This window comes from Eriocheir sinensis, chromosome 11 (assembly GCF_024679095.1).
Source record: "Eriocheir sinensis breed Jianghai 21 chromosome 11, ASM2467909v1, whole genome shotgun sequence".
NCBI lineage: Eukaryota > Metazoa > Arthropoda > Malacostraca > Decapoda > Varunidae > Eriocheir > Eriocheir sinensis.
The window spans coordinates 12,226,073-12,250,198 of NC_066519.1; the positions used below are offsets into that span (position 1 = coordinate 12,226,073).

The 24,126-nt window shown below is 49.8% G+C and overlaps 1 protein-coding gene across 1 annotated transcript in view; it reads left to right on the forward strand.

Moving 5' to 3' along the window:
* The window catches only part of LOC126996833 (serine/arginine repetitive matrix protein 1-like), an 18,566-nt gene extending 11,108 nt beyond the window's left edge, over positions 1-7,458 (forward strand). Inside the window, exons 3-5 of the mRNA XM_050857706.1 lie at positions 1,233-1,335; positions 2,119-2,246; positions 3,692-7,458. Of these exons, the coding sequence (XP_050713663.1) occupies positions 1,233-1,335; positions 2,119-2,246; positions 3,692-6,829 (3,369 nt within the window). The 3' untranslated portion in view covers positions 6,830-7,458. The remainder of the gene's footprint in view (positions 1-1,232; positions 1,336-2,118; positions 2,247-3,691) is intronic.
* The last annotated feature ends 16,668 nt before the right edge of the window (positions 7,459-24,126 follow it).

Here is a 24,126-nt window from a genome sequence, read left to right on the forward strand (position 1 = left end):
AGGAAAAGGAAAGGAAAGGAATGGAAAGGAAGAGAAGAAAGACGAATGGAATGGAAGGAAAGGGAAGGGAAGGAAAGAGAAAGGGAAGGGAAGGGAAGGGAAAGCAAAGGAAGAGAAAATAATGGTGTGTAATTTGATGGATGGGGAGAAAGAGGAAGGGAAGGGAAGGGAACCGAAGGGAAGGGCAGGGAAGGGAAGGGCAGGGCAGGGCAGGGCAGGGAAGGGAAGGGAAGGAAAGGAAAGGGCAGTATTAGCAACCCATGTAGTACCTTTTAAGATTAAATGAAATGCGGGAGTAACCACCGTAGGGTTTATCATAACTCTCTCTCTCTCTCTCTCTCTCTCTCTCTCTCTCTCTCTCTCTCTCTCTCTCTCTCTCTCTCTCTCTCTCTCTCTCTCTCTCTCTCTCTCTCTCTCTCTCTCTCTCTCTCTCTCTCTCTCTCTCTCTCTCTCTCTCTCTCTCTCCTCTATATCCTCTCCCTTTCCACCCCTTTACCATCCTCTCCACTAAACCCTTCTTACTAATCTTCTCCCTCACTTTCTCTTTTTCCCTTTCACATCCTTTTCAATCCCTTTTTCCCTTCCTTTCCTTTCCTCCCCTTCTCTTTCCTCTCCTACCCTCCACCCCTTATCAAGCTTCTCCTCTTAACCAACCTCTTCACTAATCTCATTTCCCTTGTCACTCTCATTCAACCCCCCAACCCATCTTTAACCAGGCTCTCTACTAACTTACCACCTCTAACCTAACCTAACCTTTCGACTAACCTAATCTTTCAACTAACCTAACCTAACCTAACCTAACCTCCTCTCTACAAACCGAACCTTTCAACTAACCTAATCTTTCAACTAACCTAACCTTTCAACTAACCTAATCTTTCAACTAACCTAACCTAACCTAACCTCCTCCCAACTAATCTAACCTTTCAACTAACCTTATCTTTCAACTAACCTAACCTAACCACAACTCAGCTAACCTAACCTTCCAACTAACCTAATCTTTCAACTAACCTAACCTAACCTAACCTCCTCTCAACTAACCTAACCTAACCTAACCTAACCTCCTGTAACCTAACCTAACCTTTCAACTAACCTAACCTAACCACAACTCAACTAAACTAACATAATCAAATAACCTTCTCTCACTAACTTCCTCTCTCACTAACCTCCTCTCACTAACCTCCTCTCTCACTAACCTCTAATTAATCTCCTCCCTCACCCACCTCGATCCGCAGAGCTATGGGATTCACTACAAGAGGGACGGGGAGATCGAGGTCATTACTTATGTGGACTTCGTGGAGTATAGCGGACCCGCCTTCCGTGCCGGCATGCGTGAGGGTGAGTATGGTGGATGGGTGGATGGATGGATAGATAGTTGGATCGATAGATGATGGTGTGAGATGTATGATAGATAGCACCCTGCCTGCCTTCAATATCTTCCTCGCTATCTTGTTTTTCCTTTCCTTTCCTTTTCTTTTTTTTCTTTTTCTTTTCTCTCTATTCCTTCCTTTTTTTTCCTTTCTTCCTTCCTTCCCTCCTTACATCCCTTTTCTTTCTCCCTTCCTTTCTCGTCCTCCTCTTCCTTCTCCTCCTCTTCCTCTTTTTAATCCTCCTCCTCCTCTATTTCCTTCATTCTCTATACGGTTAATGAATCCTCCTCTTTCCTCCTCCTCCTCCTCCTCTTCTTCCTCCTCCTCCTTCTCCTTTATCTTCTTCCCTTTCCCTTCCTCCTCCTCTTCCTCTCCCTCATACCCCCTCCTCCTCCTCATCCTTACTCTATCCATTCATCCTCTGTACACTAAAACTCTCCTCTCTACTACCTCCTCCTCCTCCTCCTCTTCCTTACTCTATCCATTCATCCTCTGTACACTAAAACCACCCTCTCTACCTCTTCCTCCTCCTCTCCCTCATACCCCTTCCTCCTCCTCATCCTTACTCTATCTACTCATCCTCTATACACTAAAACTCCCCTCTCTACCTCCTCCTCTCCCTCATACCCCTTCCTCCTCCTCCTCCTTACTCTATCTACTCATCCTCTATACACTAAAACTCCCCTCTCTACCTCCTCCTCTTCCTCATCCTCCTTCTCCTGCCGATCCTCCTCCTACGAATCCTCCGCAGGTGACGTCATCCTGTCCATTAACGGCCAGGACATGGAGAAGGCGGATCACAAGGCGCTGGTCAACTTTATCCAGAGCTGCGGCGACCGAATGAGAATGGTCGTGCTTTTTGAAGACTGCGTGCATAAGGTATAGTGATGGTAGTGGTGATGGTGGTGATGATGGTTGTGAATGGTTGTGCTGGTCGAAGATTGTATGCGTAAGGTAGAGTAGTGATGGTGGTGGTGATGGTGATGATGGTTGGAAATGGTTGTGCTTGTGGTGGTGATGGTGGTGGTGATAGTGATAGAATGATTATGGTCTTTTTAGGTTGGTATTATAAAGCACTTTCGGTTCTCACATTAACAATTTCTCAAGGTTAAAGAGAGGTCAGTCGGGTTCTAATGAGTGTTTCCACGGTACAGAGGAAGGGTCAAACTAACACCAGGGTCATAAAACTACCCCTGGAAATGCCCACAACTCCTACGAAAGCCTTGTCAAATATGTGTTCTTCATTCTTAATCTCAAACTCTTGCATCATCTTTTAGTCACCCTTCCTCTCATTATCTTCGTTTTCCTCTTTTCTCTTACCCTTCTATCCCTCCCTTCTTCCGTATGTCCTCTTCCTATTCTCCTCTCTTTTTTTTTCTTTTTTTCCTCTTTCCTCCTCCTTTCATTCATTTTCCCTCCCTTTCTTTCCTCCCTCCTTTCTCTCCCTGTCATCTACTTTGTGTTCCTCTTCCTTCCTCTCCTCCGTTTTCGTTCTCTCCCTCCTCCTCTAACCCTCCCTCCTCCCTTCCACCTTCCTTCTCTCCTGTTCTATCACCTTTCACCCATCTCTCCCCCTTCTCTCTCCCTCCTTCTCTCCCTCATCCCGCGGTCACACAGCTCCTCCTCCTCCTCCTCTATCCCTCCCTCCTTCCTTCCTTCTCCCTTCCCTCTCACCTTTCACCCATCTCTCCCCCTTTCCTCTCTCCCTCTCTCCCTCATCCCGCGGTCACACATCTCCCTTTAAGCACCCTCCCCCCTCAGCCCTCACCACCACCATCACCACCACCACCACCACCGCCCATACACGTCAGCACTCCATCACGCCACACCACATTCCATCACCACCACCACCACCACCACCTCCGTTCCACCTAAATTAATCTCCACCTCAATATCCGCCTTTTTCTCCATTAGCTTTACATACAAACTGACCTTTACTCCACACTAAGAGTTTTTGGCCTTATTTGACCTTTTCATAAGTGATGGAAGCCTTAGAGGACACTGTTTATATTAGTGATAAGAGTATTCTTCCACTCGTCAATGCCTTAAGGTAGCTAGACAGTGTTCACCTTTTCACCATCACCACTAAACACAAACTAAGACTCTTCCCACCCACAATTTTGACCTTATTTAACCTTTACGTGACGGAACCTTCAGAACACATATTTAGATCAGTAATTAGAGTATCCACCAGTCAAGGCTCCCAGACAGCCAGAGACAGACAGACAGACAGGCTAACAGGCCCAGACAGACAGGTGTTGACGCCTAGGGCTGGGGTGACAGGCGGTGCCGGGAATAATGTGTCTCGCTGACCCCCTCGCCAGGTGGAGCTGCACATGCGCTACATCCAGCTGCAGCGCCTCCTGCAGGACAAGATGAACGAGCTGGAGCGGCTGTGTCACCAGGAGAAGTCTCTGCTGGCGGGTAAGTTGGCCTCGTCCCCCGCGCGCCACGCCCACAACATCGCTCACGCCCGCCTGCTGGACTGGCTCAAGGCTCAGCGCCGCCTCCTGCCGCCCCCCCGCTACCTCACCTGCCTCCTCCCGCCCCCCGCCACCCCCACCCACAACACCGCCTCCACCGCCCCCAACACCTCCTCCACCTCCACCTTAGCCACCGCCGCGCTCCTTCACCACCACCTCCACCTCCACAACATCCACCCCCCTCACCTCCCTCACCTCCATCACTCTCACTCCACCACAGGTCTGCGGCACCACCACCACCACCATCACCACCACCACCACCGCCACCTCCCGGGTGCCTCGCACAGCTGCAGGCACTCGGCACACAGCCACCCCCACCCCCCCACCCCGCGGGAGGAGGGCTGTGGGGCCCAGGGGGGGGAGGGCGGCCGACGCCCCGTCGCCAGGGCGCCCACGCCTCCCCCGCCCCCGGCCCTGCCGCCCCGGCGAGAGGCACACAGCCCTGACCCCGCCCCGCCCCCACGTTCGGCCCCCCCGACCAGCCTGGTGCCCTCAGCGGACTTTCACTTCAGCCTGTACGCGGACCCCGCCGTCATGCCGCTCTGCAGCCCCGCCGGCGGCGCCCGCTATCCCTGGGGCGCGCGACGCCTCTACGCCAACGCACTGCCCGCCGCGGCCGACCTGCCCTACACACCGCCGCCACCGCCGCCGCCCGCCTGCACCAACCCGCTGTGCTGCAGCAGCCACGCCTCCAGGCCTGACCGGCGGGGGCCACTGACTCCAGGGGAGCGAGAGGCGAGGGGCCGCGGTCCAGGGCGTGCGGGGGAGGAGGGCGAGGCGCGAGGCTTCCCCAGTCACCGGCGGGCACTGAGCGCCGAGGCGTGGCGCGGCCCCGACGACGCGGACTCATGGCACGAGGCGGAGCTGAGCCGCCTGAGGGAGCCCCGCCCCGCCCAGGAGGCCCCCGCCCCGGACGGCAGCATCCCGGGGCAGCGTGGCCAGGCTGGGGTCGGGGTGCGGGGCAGCGGCGCCAGGAGGGATCAGGCATCCCGGCAGAGCGGCCGCAGCAGCAGGACGCCGGAGGGCGAGGAGGGCGGCCTGCGCCGCTCCCACTCGGCGCGGCTGAGCAAGGCGTACTCCATCTCGTGCGTGCCCGGCGACCAGTGCCTCACCTACGACACCGTCATCCGCGAGCTGAAGGGCGGCGCGGCACCACCCCAGCCCCGCAAGGAGCCGGTCACCCCCCCGGCGCCTCCCTCGCCGCCCCACTCGGCGGGGCTGTGCGGGTTGGAGGTGTACGACCGCAGCCCGAAGAGGCCGACGCGGCGCTCCGTGTTCCACTACTGCACCTCCAGTCTGCCGCACCGCCGCGCCGCGCGGGCCAAGAAGAAGCGAGAGTCCAGCTCGGCGCCGAGGGTCAAGTCCTCCTCGCTGGACGAGGACAAGCTCATCAACCTGTCGGGCCCCGAGGAGGCCGCCGGCGAGAAGATTGAGTACGGGCTGGAGGACGAGCCCGAGGAGGTGTCGTCCCACGTGCGGCCCAACGAGTTGCAGCTGCGGCAGTTCCTGTCGCTGCCCTTCGCCGCCTCCACGCCCGAGCCGGCCATCGTGCGCGGCGGCTCCTTCACGGAGCCCCACCGGCCACGCACCGCCTCGGGGGAGCGCCACTGGAGTCTCTCGCGGCCCCCTAGAGTCGAGGGGCCGCCTTTGCAGCAGCCCCGCGACGCGACGCCCAAGGCAGCCAAGCACCGGTCCTGCAACTCCCTGTGCGAGCCGCCGCCGCCGCCGCCAGACAAGCGGGACAGTCCTCCCAAGAAGACGCCGGCCATCAGCCGCTCAGAGTCGTTCCGGCTGTCCACGCAGTCCCTGGTGGGGCCGCCGCCCCCCCGAGAGTGTTCCAAAGGCTCCTGCACCCACGTGACCAAAGCGCGGCCCCCCGCCAGGACGCCGGGCAGGGAGGGCGGCGAGGGCGTGGACGCGTTCCTGCTGGGGAGGCTCACGGGCGGCGGCCACGGCAAGGCGGAGGAGGTGGCGGGCAGCAGTCCCGCCTGGCGCAAGCCGCCGCAGCCGCTGCGGCCTGACTGGGCTGCCGGCGGCTCGACGGAGAAAGTGCGACGCAAGAGCAGCAGCGGCGGGGCGCGGCGCGAGCGCGATGCTGAGGGGCGGGAGAGCCTCACCGCCAGCTGGATCTACGCCTCGGCGGCGGCGGAGGAGGCGCGGGGCTGGGCGGCCCAAAGGAAGGGGTCCTTCAAGGCCCAGGCCAAGCACAAGTCACGTTCGGCAGACCCTCCACCCACCTTGGCGCCCCCTCAGGCCACCAAGCAGGCCCAGCCCCCCCCACAGGCCTTGCTGCCTGCCCGCCGCAGTCGCTCCAGCTCATCCTTCTCGTGGGCGGGCAGCGAGGAGCGCGCCGCCGCCACCACCAGCAGCGCCGCCTCGGACCACTCGGGCCGCACGGTGGTCTCGGCGCGCTCCCGCTCTCTCTGCACGGACTCGCTCGTTACGCCCGCCCGCGAGGCATCCGCTTCCGCCGCCGACGTGTATCGCTTTGCCCCGCCGCCGCAGGAGCCGCGCCTGAGGTCAGACTCCTTGGAGGCGCGCTGGTCGTCAGACAACTCCCTGGAAGAGCGGCCCGGCGAGGCGCGCACCCCTGCCTACGACAGCCTGCCTTCGGAGGTGTCCAGCGAGTCCTCAGTGTACGGTACGCCGCGCCCCCGACAGTGCCTGGCGCCGGCGCGCGAGGACCGCGGCGTGCTCAGTGACGACGAGGCGTCCGTCGATCTAGACGCGGCGCCGCGGCCGCGCAGGAACCCGCCGCCGCGCCGCAGGAAGTCCCAGGGCGCCCGCCCCGGCGAGGAGGCACCTTCGCGCCCGCCCGCCCTGCCCTTCCCACCCCCGCCTTGGCCCGCCATGCCCCCGCGGGCAGCCTCCTCCCCCCAGGAGTCCTCCGGCAGCGAGTGGTTCCCGGCGGGGGACGTGAGCCGCACCGTGGGGGCGCTGGCCGCTTCCCTCTCCGCCTACCGCACCCACATGGCCTGAGTCGCGGCCGCCCCCGCGGCACCCCCGCTCCCTGCGGCGCCCTGCCGCCATTCCTCTTAGTCCTAGAGAACGTTTTCACACTTATTTGTGGCATGTGTTTGTTTTCAGCATGTTTTCTCCGCAGTAGCTCAGCTCAGCATGCCCGAAAAGCAGGCAGGCAGGCAGGCAGGCAGGCAGCCGGTCAGCCACTGTCCAGCAGGCAGTGGCGTCCCCTCACTCACCCACCACTTACTTACTCACTTACTACTACTTACTACTGGACCAGTATTTTTTTACTCAGCCTCGTCACTGTTCCCTCCACTGTAAATATTTATAACGCACATCCCAAGCTTTTTTAATACATTTTACTATAAAGTCAGAATGTGACACGCGTGACTGTTGAGGCGCGTCACCCAGCCTTGAACACGACCAATAACCCTCGGCTCAGAGCAGCCATCACGCCACGCCCGCCCCGCCCCGCCCCGCCCCGCCCAGCCCCGACCTGCACCGACCCGACACGACCCGTCACCTCCCTCACCCACCAAGGGCGATCCTTCTCCTCCTCTTCCTTCTCCTCGTCGTTGTCCTCCTCCTTCACCTCCTCCTCCCCTCTTCCCCCTCCCCCCCCCGTCAGTGTCCACAACGAACACAAGGGATCGAGTTGTTTGCATGCTCCTTTGCCCCTTCACGTGAAACACTTAATGAATAATGAATGACCTCTTGACCTCACGTCCACGACCCTCAGGAACACACTGTGGATCAACGTGACGACTAATGCCTTAAGTGTCCCCTCCCCGAGAGAGAGAGAGAGAGAGAGAGAGAGAGAGAGAGAGAGAGAGTGTGTGTGTGTGTGTGTGTGTGTGTGTGTGTGTGTGTGTGTGTGTGTGTGTGTGTGTGTGTGTGGGCGTGGGCGTGGGCGTGGGTGCGGGCGTGCATCGCGTGACGGCTGCTCGGCGGGGCCCCGACAGACGCCTGATGCCGCCTTGCTGGTTTCTTCCCCAGCCTGGACGGCCCAAGGTTACCGCATCCCCCACCACACGATGTCTGGCCGTCAGAACCTCCACCACCACCTTCACCACCACCACCACCTCCACCACCACCACCACCAGCACCACCACCACCGCCACCGGCAGCAGCTTCCTCCCGCCTCCAGCACCAACACCTCAACCACCACCTCCTCCTCCCCCTTGCCCGCCAGCACCTCCTCCAGGGTGCTGCCTCCCCCCCTCCAGTACCGCATCCCCCCCGCCAGCCCCTGTAGTGCCTCCCAGACTCCCGCCCGGTCCTCGCAGGACCACTGGGGGGGCGCCCTTACCCCCTGCACCACCCCTCAGCCCCACGCCCCGTCCCCCTCGCCGCTCCACCACCACCACCACCACCAAGGTCACCGCAAGCACCAGCAGCAACAACAGCACCAGCAGCAACAGAAGCAGCAGCAACAACAACAGCAGCAGCAGTACCTGCAGCTGACGTGCTCCCCCGGCGCGGGGCGCCGCTCCCGCGTGGCATCGGAGTGTGGGTCGCCGGCGCCGCCGATCCGCACGCCCACGGGGTCGCTGCAGAGCGTGGCGCAGCAGCAGTGGCAGCGGTGCAAGCCCCGCTCGTGGGACAACCTGCTGTCTGCGCGGGGCATCGGCGGCTACGGCTTCGGGTACGGCTTCATCGACACCATCCCGCCGAGGGGCTCGGCGCGGGTTGGGGACAAGGCGCGCTGCTACAGCACGCAGCGCCTCAGGGACGACGACAAGGAGAACGTGGCGGCGGGAGCCGCAGCGGGCGTGCCGGGCGGCGGCATGGGCGTGGGCGTTGGGGTAGGCGGCGGCAGCGGCGGCGTGCGGCCTGCGCCGCGCTCGTCGGAGAACCTGGTGTCGCCGCTGGACGGCTCGTGCTTCTCGTGCGACTGCCTCAGCCTGGAGCCGCCGCAGCTGCACACCTGCCTCTTCGCCAAGCCCAAGAGCACCGAGAGCCTGCTGGCGCCCCGCTCCCTGCACCCCGCCGCCTCGGACTCTAGCCTGGCGGGGGACGGCGCTCCCCCCCCGCGCCGCCGCTCACGCGCCGCCTCCCTCGCCGATTGTCTGGGGGCGTCGCGCCGCTCCCCGCCCCCCCGCGACGAGATGACCCACCTGTGATGACCTTCTCGAGCCCCCCCTTAGGTAACGCTTTCCGCCCCCCTGCAACGAGATGACTCGCCTGTACGCTCCCCACGCCCCCCCATGCCCCCCACCACGCACGCCCCGCCCCCCACCCACGCCGACGCGATGACCCCGAGGCGCCCCATCACACGCCCTTAACCGCCTGTGACGCCCCCCACGCCCCCCCCACGCCCCCACCAGCCACGTTAGCGAGGACCCACCGGTGTTGTCCCCCGCCCCCCACGGTAACGCTCCCTCCCCCGCCCCTGACAGCACGCCCTCACTCCCCTAAGCCCCGACCTGTCATGTTTTTTTACTGTAAAATCGTGTAAAAGTCCCTCGCCCTTTGCCTGCCCGCCCCCCCCCCCTCCCCCCGCCCACGTGACGCCCTTCCATACACTCTTCTACTCTGATTATCTTGTTCTTTTCTTCTTCTTCCTCCTCTTCTCCTCTCTTCCTAATCTTGCAACCTATTCAATATTCTCTTATCTTTCTTCCTTTTCCTATTCCTCCTCCTCCTCTTCATAATCTTTCAATCTATTTCCTCTTCCTCCTCTTCTTCTTCCTCTTCCTCCTCCTTTCATAACATTTTAATCTATTCGTCATTCTCTTTTCCCTCCTCCTCTTCCTCCTATTTCTCGTCCTCCTCTCCTTCCTATATCCATAATCTTTCAACATGTTCAGTATATACTTTTCCTCATCTATTTCTTCCTCCTCCTCCTCTCCCTCCTCTACCTATATCTTGTTCTCCTCTTCCTCCTATGCTCCTGATCTTTCAACATGTTCAGTATTTACTTCTTCCTCTTCTATTTTTTCCTCCTCCTCCTCTCCCTCCTCTTCCTATTTCTTGTCCTCCTCTTCCTTCTATATTCCTCATCTTTCAACATGTTCAGTATTTACTTCTTCCTCTTCTATTTCCTCCTCCTCCTCCTCCTCCTCCTCCTCCTCCTCCTCGTCTTAGCTGCCCCTCCAGTACCCACCACCACCACCAAAGTGCCCCCCGCTTGCCCTTACCTTATCTAGAGCAAGGCTTCCACCACCACCACCACAACGACCCCCTCCACCACCACCACCACTACCACCACCTTCCCCTCCATGACCCCTTAGGCCTAGACTCGTAATGAAGCGTAATATTTATAAAGGTGATGATGGTGATGATGGTGATACTGATGATGTGATGACGGTCAGACTGGTGATGATAATAGTAATGATGATAATAATGATAAGTGATAATGATGATGATGATGATGACCACTGACAAGGAAAAAAGAATGGAATAAAGAAAGAGAAGGAAAGAAAGAAAAGAATATGATGCAAAGAAATGATGTAAAATGTGATACTATAAAAAGAAAGAATAAAGAAGAAAATAACAGAAAAAAAACGATATATCACACGATGAAGATGAAAGAACGAAGGAAAAAAACAATAATAAAACTAAGCAAGTGAAAAACCTCACACACACACACACACACACACACACACACACACACACACACACACACACACACACACACACACACACACACCTGCCCTCCTCCTTCCCCTCCACCACGACGTGCCAAAAAAACAAATCAAAATCAGGGGACGGTATACAAACTCACACAACGCAAACGACTCCCCTGCTCGCCTAAAGGAACGTTCATCAACCGCATAAAACAAAAAGCATACCAAATGATTCGCTAAATAAGAAATATCACTCGTAAATAATCTAACATACGCAAAGGGCTCGTGTACTCACCCAAGGGAACGCCCGATACCTGCTCCTTGGACCGACGCGACCGAGGAGATTTTGCCCTTAAGGAAGAAAAACAAACATACAAACATATATAAAAAGAAAGAATAAAGAAAATAAGAAAAAAACGATATATCGCTCGCCTAAGGAACATTCATTAACCTCATAAAACATAAAGCATACCAAATGACTCGCTAAAAAAGAAATATCACTCGTAAATAATCTTAACACATTCGCAAAGGGCTCGTGTACTCACCCAAGGGAACGCCCGATACCTCCTGCTTGGCTATGTGCTTGCTCCGTGGACCGACACAAGCGAGGAGATTTTGCCCTTAAATGAAGAAAAACATACATACATAATTTCTTTAACCTCAAATATGTCAATCTTAGCTAAATCTCATATAAGGGAACTACTTACACACGACATCTGATGGTAAAGAGGAGGGTACCTGGAGACCTCTCCTCCCGAAATTGACCTCTCTTTCGGCCACCTCTTTGGATTCTTTTTAGGAGCAGCGAGTAGCGGGCTTTTTTTTATTATTATTGTTTCCTTTTTTTGTGCCCTTGAGCTGTCTCCTTTGTAGTAAAAAAAATAATATCCAAGTGGAGTATTACATGAAGCTTCAGAAATATTATAATCATGGACGCTGTAACGAAAGGGAATTATTATACGTAAAATTCAGTCATTGCAAAAGGAAGAAAAACAAACACACTTTTTTAACCTCAAATATGTCAATCTTAACTAAATCTTGCATAAGGGAACTATTCACACACGAGATCTGATACTAAATGAATCTTCAGAAATAGTATTATAATCACGAACGCTATAAAGAAAGGGAATTATTGTACGTAAAATTCAATTATTGTGTAAGGAAAGAAAACAAACATATATAATTTCTTTAACCTCAAATATGTTAATCTTAACTAAATCTTATATAAGTGAACTATTTAAACACGACATCTGATGCTAAATTGAATATCTAAGTGGCATAACACAACATGAACCTTCAGAAATAATATTATAATCACGAACGCTATAACGAAACTGTAAATTATTATACGTAAAATTAGTATACGTAAAATTCGATCATTGTGTAAGACGAAGGAATGAGTCTCCATACAACTTTTGAGCTCAGCGGGTTTGGTCTCGGGTTCGATCCCAGCTCACGGGGTCTTATGGGTGAGAGATGCAACACTTGTGACCCTGGCAGAGCTACATGGGCCCCTTTACCTACTTCTGGGGACTACTTAAATCACTTGCTAATCAACACAACGCAACAATGACGTAAACAATGAAGGGAATGTATATGATGGTGAACTGTTGTCTTGTTATCCAGTCAGAGCTATATGTGGTCTTAAACTAGCTATGAGGGGTATTTCATCACTATTTCCTATCTCGAGAAGACGTAACAATATTATAAGTTAAACAATAAAGCGAATATTTATAATGGTGGCTGCTCTCTTGTAACCCTTTCAGAGGTATACGGTATTTACAACCTAACTAAGGGGGCTATTTCATCCCTTCTTAGGCTCAACGCGACCTAACAGTCTAAAAAGAATAACAATCTATTAACTAAAACTAACTCAAAATGGTGATGCGCTTTCTTGCAACCTTTTCAGAGCTAAATCGTGCTAACTATCTATGGAGACTACTTAGTGACTTTTCTTATAATCTCAACACGACGCAACAATGTGTAGAACAAAACTAATATAAAATAAAGCTGGTTCGCTCTCTTGTAACCCTAACACAGCTATACTATCATAACTACCTAACTATTGGGACTACTTAACCACTCTACTTATAATCTCAACATAACGTAACAATATAAAGCTAAAGCGAATGTACATACTGACAAGCGAAACAAGTACGCCACACTACCAGGAATACGGGAAAGAGTGACACTGTTAACGTGACATGTGTAATTTCTAACAAGCAGGTATCGGACGAGGCTGTTATTACATAGATATCCATAGACGGCAGGCACGGTGGTGAATATGATAAAAGGGGGGGACAAGAATGTGATTGCGAGGAACATATCTTGAAATACCTTAAGACACAGACACAAACATACATTTCCCCCCCATTAACTGTAACTGGTGAATGATAATAAAAGGGAGGACAAGAATGTGATTGCGAGGAACATATCTTGAAATACCTTAAGACACAGACACAAACATACTACAGTTCGCCATTTCGATATGTAACTCACCTTGGTCGGATCACGGTCTGGACTCGCGAATGATGTGAATGATGATAAAAGGGAGGACGAGTATGTGACTGCAAGGAACATATCTTGAATTACCTTGAGGCACATACACAAACATACTACAGTTCCCCATTTCGATATGTAACTCACCTTGGTCGGATCACGGTCTGGACTCGCTATCGCCAAGCAGTACGGTACGAATATGTGATTGCAAGGAACATATCTTGAATTACCTTGAGGCACAGACACAAACATACTACAGTTCCCCATCTTGATATGTAACTCACCTTGGTCGGATCACGGTCTGGACTCGAGGTCACCAAGCAGTACACCCTTTGATCTTGGAGTTGCTTATTGACCGATCTTTGGGTACGGCTGGGACCTCGCCACCCTGTACCCATTCCCTGCTGGGGGTGGACGGAGACTGGCCATCTGTTTTCACTTTTCCACCCGCGACCTCTAGATTGTGAGGCGAATGTGCTGATGTCTGTACTAGCGAGCTCCATGTGTGTGTGTGTGTGTGTGTGTGTGTGTGGTAAAGTATCGGCGTATACACATGAACATAAACTATACTGGCATGTGTGTGTGTGTTTGTGTTTTGTTCACTATGTCAACGTTGGATAGAGTAATTTCTTGGTTGATTGAATGATTGACTAATTGAGTGATTGACTGAATGATTGCTTGTTTAACTGAGTGACTAACTGCCTGAGTGGTTGTTTTAGTGATTGATTTAATAATGACCCTAAACACTACACTTTTTTCGCTAAAGTTACAAACCTCATAATAATGATCCCACTACCACAGAACACAAATGCAGACGTGCCAAATCACACTAAAAACACGTAAAAATTATCCTCCTCTGTAAGATGGGCAAGGACGCGGAAAAGGACTTCAAAATACGAGGTCACGTAAGGTCCTTGTGGCTCAGTGGTAGAGTGTAAGTCCTCTGTACTTGGGAGCTCGGGTTCGAATCCTTGCGCCAAGTAAGGAGGACTTGAACTCAAACATAGGATCACAAGGACTTTTACATGGCTTTTGGGGGTCTTTTTCGCGTCTTGTGCCACTAAATTTTTTCCTTTTATACGTATAGATGTCACGGCTTGTAAAGGTCACGTACACACACACACACGCACACACACACAAGGGCGATAACCACTGTGGAATTAGTGGGTATTTGAGCTTAATTAAAGGTGATATTAAATGTTAAGAGAGAGCGAGCGAGAGAGAGATAGAGGTTTAAATTAGAAGAGAAAACGATAGGCCTACCTTATTCCAGCTTGGGGTTACAAGTTCACGGATCCCTGGGCACGGCTGGGACCTCACACCACACCCACACACACCCAGGGGAGGGGGGGGGGCACAAGTCTAGTCTGATACCCGGTACCCATTCTCTGCTATGTGTTCGCGGGCACGGAGGGAAGGACACTGGGCTCCATTGTTTAGAGAGAGAGAGAGAGAGAGAGAGAGAGAGAGAGAGAGAGAGAGAGAGAGAGAGAGAGAGAGAGAGAGAGAGAGAGAGAGAGTCTCGTGATACTTGAGGTAATATGTGATAATATGATGTTCCCGTAGTTGTAGTTTTGGTGGTGGTGGTGGTGGTGATGGTGGTGATGGTGGTGATGGTGGTAGTTGTGGTGGTGGTGGTGGTAATAGTTTAATAGTGATAGTGTAATTCCTTTTAATTATTAGCAAGACTGTGAGAAAATAAGTCTTTCATCGTAACTATTAAGAATTGGCGTTAGTATCCAGCTATTACTACTACTACTACTACTACTACTACTACTACTACTACTTTCACTCCTCCTCTTCTTCTTTCTCCTCTACATCCTTGCTATCATAACCACCACCACCACCACCACCACCCAGCGATGCCTAGCGAAGAATACCATTATGAGAAAGTCGTTTAAAATTACACTTTCTCTGATGGATAGAAAAAGGAAACGAGTGCAGTGTGAAAACTATTAGCAAACACAATGATACTATGGCCTGTTGTGTGCGTGTGCGTGTGTGTGTGTGTGGGGGTCATTAGTACTGGGGTTATGATGATGATGATGATGATGATGATGATGAAATTGCCCAGCCAGCATTCGATCAGCTGACTGTGTCTTCCGCTGCCTCGCTCGTAACACACACACACACACACACACACACACACACACACACAGAGGAAAGGACACAAACACACATACACATACAGGAGGAAAGGACACACACACACACATACACACACACACACACACACAGAGGAAAGGACACAAACACACATACACATACAGGAGGAAAGGACACACACACACACACACACACACACACACACACACACAGAGGAAAGGACACAAACACACATACACATACAGGAGGAAAGGACACACACACACACACACACACACACACAGAGGAGAGGGCTCAAAAGAATGGTAATTTTATGCAAGGAAAAATGAAAATGAAAAGAATCTAAAAAAAAACAATGAAAAAACAAAACGTGACGCATGTATTGCCTTTTTTGTAGTGGTTCAATGAAAATAAAAACAATAAAGATCAAGGAATAAATGAATAAAGCTTCTCGTAGCCCCGGTGTTTTGACTACCTTGTGTTTTAATAATAAGATAAGTAAAATAAAGTTAAGGGTATACACTGTAGCTCGACGTGGCCTTAGTGCTCATCTCTGTAACATTAGTCCTTGAAGTCATGGTAGGAGGAACCCATTATCCAGTGTGTTCGTAAATAAGATAAATAAGATAAGGTTAAGGGCATATACTGCAGCTTCACATGGCCTCAATGCGCATCTCTGTAACATTAGCCCATTTAATTATTAGTAAGACTGTGAAAAAGATAAGTCTTTCATGGTAACTATTAAGATTTGGCGTTTGTATCCAACTACTACTACTACTACTACTACTACTACTACTACTACTTCTACTACTATCACTACTACTACTCTACTACTACTATTACTACTATACAACTACTCTCCTTCCTCTTTTTCCCAACCCATCACCGGGATTCGAACGTGGGCCTGGGTGTTAGTGGGTAGGCATGGTAGCCACTCCACCACGGAAGCACACATGGAAGCTATTTTATTTATTTGTTTATTTATTTACTGTAGTGGTAGACAAGAATGGAAGGATGAAGTGGGTGAGCTGTACGCCGACTGCCGTGGCCGGATTCGAACTTAGGACAGGGTGTTAGTGGGTAGGCATGGTAGCCACTGCACCACGGAAGAAACACACTGGCTATTTTTTATTATTATTTTTTTGTATTGGTGGACAAGATGAACCTTTCCTGACCTTCTCTGAGGCCGGAAAATAAGCTTGACCTCTCCAGAAAATTTCAAATAACGAAAATATGGCTTGACACACCTGGTATTCTTTATTCTCTTGGTTATTCTTTATTATTCTTCTTCTAATTCCTTTTTATTATCATCTTGGCGTGGCTCAGGGTGTGTATTTAAGAGGAGACGAAGAGGAGGCGTGGCTGTGGGGTGTGTATCTAAGAGGAAGCGAAGAGGAAGGCGCAGGGAATCGGTAGCCTACTATCTGTGACTAGCTAACTATTTTCTTGATATTAATTTCCTTACATTTCTTTATTAACTTCTATTCGTATATCCGGACTGTAATTGCTCTCTTTTTCTCTATCTCTCTATCTATATATCTACCTACTCCTGTTATCCTATCTGTGACTATCCAGCTAACTATTTTCTTGATACTAATTTCCTTACATTTCTTTATTAACTTCTATTCATATATCCGGACTGTATTTCCTCTCTTTATCTATCTATCTATCTACTATTGGTATCCTTTGTGACTATCAAGTTATTCATACTTTTTTTATTAACTTCTATTCATAAATCCAGACTATAATTCCTCTCTTTCTACTACTACTACTACTACTACTACTACTACCACCAAACTGTCCTTTCCTTTTACAATGCCAAAATTCAAGGCAACTACAACCTCATCCATCCTCTCCCTTCCCCTCCTCCTCCTCCTTCTTCCCGCCTCCACCACCACCACCATCACTACCACACTCCACCACCACCACCACCTGCAGGATACAATCACCTCCACCCTCTCTGAAGTCCTATCCGGGCCCCTCAAAGGACTCCACGTCACCCTGCTCCTACACGAAGATGTCCTTAACTCCTTCAGCGTGGATGCCCTCCTGAAGAGCGCCAATAAGGATGTGGTTCTGATAGTGACCTCGAAGGAGTCTAACCCACGTGACCTACCCGAAGAAGTGGCAGAAGAGGAGGAGCTGCCAGTACGAGGTGAGGTGATAGATAGGTAGATAGGTAGATAGATAAAGATAGGGAAAGCATTTATAGGAGTCGTGGGCAGGAGAGGATGTTTCACAAAGGAACACAAAGGAAGAACAAACAACAGCAGACCTGCTGGTCCTTACGAGGTTGTTGTACACAAGCTACACTATACTATCTAAGGTGGAGATGAAGAGACAGCACAAAGAAGGCGAAGGCTCCCCCCCCCCTCCTCCAAGCCAAAGCTGGCAGGAAAGGAAAAGACCAGCATGGAAAACTGCAGAATGAAAAACTGTATGAAAGAGGAAGAAGAACTACACTACTGCACTAACCCACTAACCAAGCGGACAAGGGGACAAAGTTCGAAAAGAAACTTAGTTATATTACAATGAGTAATATCTTCGTTGGGTAAAGATGAGGACCTGACTGTAAGAGATGATAGATATATAGGTAGATACGTAAATAGCTAGATAAAGATAGAGAAAGCATTCGTAGGAGTTGTAGACCTTTCCATGGGTAGTTTTATGACCCTAGTGGCAGTCTGACAAAGCTTCGATCTGTACCGTGGGGAGGAGAAGAGGTTTCGTTGGGTTAAGATGAGGACCTGACTGTAAGAGATGATAGATATATAGGTAGATACGTAAATAGCTAGATAAAGATAGAGAAAGCATTCGTAGGAGTTGTAGACCTTTCCATGGGTAGTTTTATGACCCTAGTGGCAGTCTGACAAAGCTTCTGTAGCTACCGTGAACGCCACAAAACACTCATGAAAACCCAATTCATCTCATTTTAAGCCTTAGAATATAGTTGATGGGAGAGAAGAAAGCGGCCGAGAACACTGCCGTATCTATCTACAAGTTCACTCCCCTTTCTAAAGACACTAGCTAGTTCAATCTAATACCATGCACACTAGTCTCCCTCGTTACCCCCAGGTGCAGTAGTGGCCGTGGTGACCCAGGACGCTATCCCTGACCCCCTGCAGCGGCCCCCTGTCTCCTGGTTCCTGTCTACCCTGCTTATACTGAAGGTCGGGGAAGGGGCTGAGGCTACCACCCTACTGACGACACCCCTGGCGGAACGCACCCCTGCCCTGGCCTTACTATACCTGACGGAGGAGGAGGAGGAGGAGGACGAGAACGAGAAGGAAGGCTTACGAATAATGACAACAGCGATGACGTGGTTACCTTACTCCCCCGAAGGCCCCAGTCTCCTTTCCTTAGGCCCATGGGACGTCATCGCCTTCCCAAGCTTCCAGTCCCTCTTCCCGGAGCGGTTCAAGACCCTGGGCGGCGCGGAGATCGGGGTAGCGAGCGACAACGCAGACGCCCCGCTGGTCTTCACGAATAGCGAGGGAGAATTCGACGGGACGAGCGTGAGGCTGCTGGAGACGGTGGCTCAGACTATGAACTTCACGTACACGCTCACCGAACAGGCCCCCGATAGTGAGTGTGGCAGTAATAGTAGTAGTAATGACACCAAACCCCTCAAAATGGTCAATTCTAGTTCTAAAAATAACATTCCCTCTCTCCCAATCCCGCACCTCCATCAGACATGTGGGGAGAGCTGGAGAACGGCTCGTGGGTGGGGCTGCTGGGCGAGGTGTACCGCGGGAACAAGCAACTCGCCATCAACTACTTCACCATCACGGAGGAGCGGGCGCAGCACTTCGATCAGTCCGTCTCGTACTTGACTGAAGGGTGAGGATGACGCCGGCCACTCACTCTGTTCACACCACCACCATCACCCACGCACTGTTACCACCTCACTCGCCTCTCCTGTGTCTTGTCAATGCAAAGGTTCTGAACTCCTCTCCAACTAGCACTACTACGACTACCACTACTACTACTACTACTACTATTACTTCTACTGCTACTACTACTACTACTACTACTACTACCTTTCTCCACTTCCTCCTCCTCCTCTCTATTAAATATATATACTTTTCTAGTAATGTTTCTACTTATAATTTTCTCTACATCCTCCTCCTCCTCCTTCTCCTCTTCCCCTCAGGTTCGGTTTCGCCCTGCCTATTCCCCCTGAGGTCCCCCGGTGGCGCAAACTCGTGTACCCCTTCGCCTGGGACATGTGGGCGGCCGTGGGGGGCGCGCTGGTCATCGCCTCTGCCGCCCTCACCCTCCTCTCAGTCTTCCAACCCCGCCCGCACCCCACCCACCCCTCGCCCACCAACCTCGCGGCCTCTCTCGCCTATGTCATGAAGGTGATAGAAATAGATAAATAGAAAGATAGATAGATAGAGATAGAGAGAGACCTAAGTTCCTCTCTCTGTCCCTCCACCCCCAGGGTTTGGTGTGCCAGCCACCGGGGCGCGTGCCGGGTCGGTGGTCGGCCCGTGTGTTCCTGGGCGGCTGGTGGTTGGCGGCCTTCGTGGTGGACATCGCCTACAAGGGCTGCCTCATCGCCGTGCTCACCGTGCCGGCCTACCCCGCGCGCATCCACACCCTCGAGGGGCTGGCGGACACGGAACACGGGTAGCTTATCCACCCATCAATCTTCTTACGTGACGGATATGAGCACGGAGGTCAGGTCACGCGGAGCTTTAGCGTACGTCCAAAACTTTACTGTTTGCATGCATACATAGGCTGTGCATGTTGGACTACGGTGAGTTCGTGCCCGACGCCCTGCTGGCCTCCGAGGACGAGGTGATGCGAGCCCTGGGCGCCCGCATGCATCTGGCGCCCACCACGGACCACGGCTACTACGGGCAGGAGGCGTGCGCCGCGCTGCTGTTGGAGGAGAGCAGCGCGCACGTGGAGACCTACGCCTACCTCAAGATCACCTACGCCGACATGGGGCTGGGGGACCAGGTGGGCACCATCGCCGCCCATTATAGGCTATCATAAAGCTAGTCCCAGGCTCCAGTAGGAAGAAATTATAGTACATTTTCTTTCATGCAAGATTCACCAATGATTCTGAGTCGTGTAATTAAGGACTGACAGAATACATTGATTTAACAGTTTCCTCTTGATGGGGAATGTCAGGTTCATCTCACACGTATTATAATGTTTACCTAAAGCACTATCTCATTCCTACCCTCCTTAGTGCCTGTCTTACTTTCTTACGTTCAACTCACACGTATTAAAATGTTTACCTAAGTCACTATCTCATTCCTACCCTCCTTAGTGCCTGTCTTACTTTCTTACGTTCAACTCACACGTATTATGTTTACCTAAGGCACTATCTCATTCCTACCCTTCTAAGTGCCTGTCTTACTTTCTTACGTTCAACTCACACGTATTAAAATGTTTACCTAAGGCACTATCTCATTCCTACCCTTCTAAGTACCTGTCTTGCTTTCTTACGTTCAACTCACACGTATTATAATGTTTACCTAAGGCACTATCTCATTCCTACCCTTCTAAGTACCTGTCTTGTTTTCTTACGTTCAACTCACACGTATCATGTTTACCTAAGCCCTTTAATTAACACCTATCCTTATTTATCTATTCGGGGGCTGGGTATCAAAGCACTAACATAATCTTCCGCCTTGTTGATCATCATTCTTTGTATCTCCCCAGGTGTACATCATGAGGCAGCAGGTGTACGAAGGCAACCTGGCGTTCTTTTTCCGCAAACACACGCCGTGGGTCGCCGCCGTGAACCAGGCAATGCGCGCCATGATCGAGGGCGGCTTCGTGGACAAGTGGCAGAGGAACATACTGGAGGGCCTCGGCTTGTCTGACCGCCGGGTGGGTGACGCTAAAACAATACAATAAACAAACATAAATAAAAGACCATGGATAAATAAGAAAAAAAAAGACAAAAGAATGAAAAAAAATAATAAAATGTCTTTCCCTACAGGAGGACAGCGACTCTAGCCTCCAGCCTCTAGGCCTAGCACATCTACAAGGGGCCTACCTCCTCTTCGGTGCAGGCCTAATTGGTGCCCTGTTCGCCTTCCTGGTGGAGTTGAGAGGAAGAACACGACCACCACCAGTATATGCGAACCAGGGAACAGTGGAGTACTTGCAAGACCCCTACTACTGCTGATTCTAATGAAGTAGTTGCTGATTTTAATGCTGATTCTAATGAAGTAGTTGCTGATTCTAATGCTGATTCTAATGAAGTAGTTGCTGATTTTAATGCTGATTCTAATGAAGTAGTTGCTGATTCTAATGCTGATTCTAATGAAGTAGTTGCTGATTTTAATGCTGATTCTAATGAAGTAGTTGCTGATTCTAATGCTGATTCTAATGAAGTAGATGCTGATTTTAATGTAGTTGCTGATTTTAATGCTGATTCTAATGAAGTAGTTGCTGATTCTAATGCTGATTCTAATGAAGTAGTTGTTGATTTTAATGTAGTTGCTGATTCTAATGTTGATTCTAATGAAGTAGTTGCTGATTTTAATGTAGTTGCTGATTCTAATGAAGTAGTTGCTGATTCTAATGCTGATTCTAATGAAGTAGTTGCTGATTTTAATGTAGTTGCTGATTTTAATGCTGATTCTAATGAAGTAGTTGCTGATTCTAATGCTGATTCTAATGAAGTAGATGCTGATTTTAATGTAGTTGCTGATTCTAATGTTGATTCTAATGAAGTAGTTGCTGATTTTAATGCTGATTCTAATGAAGTAGTTGCTGATTTTAATGTAGTTGCTGATTCTAATGTTGATTCTAATGAAGTAGTTGCTGATTCTAATGTTGATTCTAATGAAGTAGTTGCTGATTCTAATGTTGATTCTAATGAAGTAGTTGCTGATTCTAATGCTGATTCTAATGAAGTAGTTGCTGATTTTAATGTAGTTGCTGATTCTAATGTTGATTCTAATGAAGTAGTTGCTGATTCTAATGTTGATTCTAATGAAGTAGTTGCTGATTCTAATGTTGATTCTAATGAAGTAGTTGCTGATTCTAATGTTGATTCTAATGAAGTAGTTGCTGATTCTAATGCTGATTCTAATGAAGTAGTTGCTGATTCTAATGCTGATTCTAATGAAGTAGTTGCTGATTCTAATGTTGATTCTAATGAAGTAGTTGCTGATTCTAATGTTGATTCTAATGAAGTAGTTGCTGATTCTAATGTTGATTCTAATGAAGTAGTTGCTGATTCTAATGTTGATTCTAATGAAGTAGTTGCTGATTCTAATGCTGATTCTAATGAAGTAGTTGCTGATTCTAATGTTGATTCTAATGAAGTAGTTGCTGATTCTAATGTTGATTCTAATGAAGTAGTTGCTGATTCTAATGTTGATTCTAATGAAGTAGTTGCTGATTCTAATGTTGATTCTAATGAAGTAGTTGCTGATTCTAATGCTGATTCTAATGAAGTAGTTGCTGATTCTAATGTTGATTCTAATGAAGTAGTTGCTGATTCTAATGTTGATTCTAATGAAGTAGTTGCTGATTCTAATGCTGATTCTAATGAAGTAGTTGCTGATTCTAATGTTGATTCTAATGAAGTGGTTGCAAGACCCCTACTAATGCTAATTCTATTGAAGGGCGGAAGGATTATCAAGGCACCTCTTCTCTACTTGAAATTGACCTCGTTGTGTTTTCTTTAAGAAGGAGAAGACAGGAAGGAGGAAAGAAAGGGATGAGAGGAAAAGGCAAGTTAAGAAAAAGGGAAGAAAGTATGGAAAAGGAAGTAGAAAGGAAGGAAGAGGAAAAATAAATGAAGGAACTCTAATGAATGGAGGAAAGGATTATCCACTCGAAATTCTGGCTTTGTTTTGTGCCTTTGAGCTGACTCCCTTGCAGTAAAAAAGTAACTTGCCAATCACGTGCTTTAGGAAAACTTAGTAAAGATATATAAATTCCTGTCATTTTTCACTCTTACGAATTTAGTTGATGTGGTTTATGTAAAGTTTTCAGTGTTTTTCCTTGATATAACCTATTAAAATGATGCATACATGTTTGTTAACCTACCCAAAGAAGTAAGCTGGACAGAGAAAGTGATGAAAGACTGAAGATACTGGCTAACTCTTGCATTGGGAAGCTGGACAGAGAAAGTTATGGAAGGAAGATGTAGGTTAACTCTTGCATTGGGAAGCTGGACAGAGAAAGTGATGAAAGACTGAAGATACTGGTTAACTCTTGCATTAGGAAGCTGGACAGAGAAAGTGATGGAAGACTGAAGATGTAGGTTAACTCTTGCATTGGGAAGGTGGACAGAGAAAGTGATGGAAGACTGAAGATGTAGGTTAACTCTTGCATTGGGAAGCTGGACAGAGAAAGTGATGGAAGACTGAAGATGTAGGTTAACTCTTGCATTGGGAAGCTGGACAGAGAAAGTGATGAAAGACTGAAGATACTGGTTAACTCTTGCATTGGGAAGCTGGACAGAGAAAGTTATGGAAGACTGAAGATGTAGGTTAACTCTTGCATTGGGAAGCTGGACAGAGAAAGTTATGAAAGACTGAAGATACTGGTTAACTCTTGCATTGGGAAGCTGGACAGAGAAAGTTATGAAAGACTGAAGATACTGGTTAACTCTTGCATTGGGAAGCTGGACAGAGAAAGTTATGAAAGACTGAAGATACTGGTTAACTCTTGCACTGGGAAGCTGGACAGAGAAATTGATGAAAGACTGAAGATACTGGTTAACTCTTGCATTGGGAAGCTGGACAGAGAAAGTGATGAAAGACTGAAGATACTGGTTAACTCTTGCATTGGGAAGCTGGACAGAGAAAGTTATGGAAGACTGAAGATACTGGTTAACTCTTGCATTGGGAAGCTGGACAGAGAAAGTGATGAAAGACTGAAGATACTGGTTAACTCTTGCATTGGGAAGCTGGACAGAGAAAGTGATGAAAGACTGAAGATACTGGTTAACTCTTGCATTGGGAAGCTGGACAGAGAAAGTGATGAAAGACTGAAGATACTGGTTAACTCTTGCATTGGGAAGGTGGACAATGAAAGTGATGAAAGACTAAATGTACTGGTTAACTCTTGCATTGGGAAGGTGGACAATGAAAGTGATGAAAGACTGAAGATACTGGTTAACTCTTGCATTGGGAAGCTGGACAGAGAAAGTGA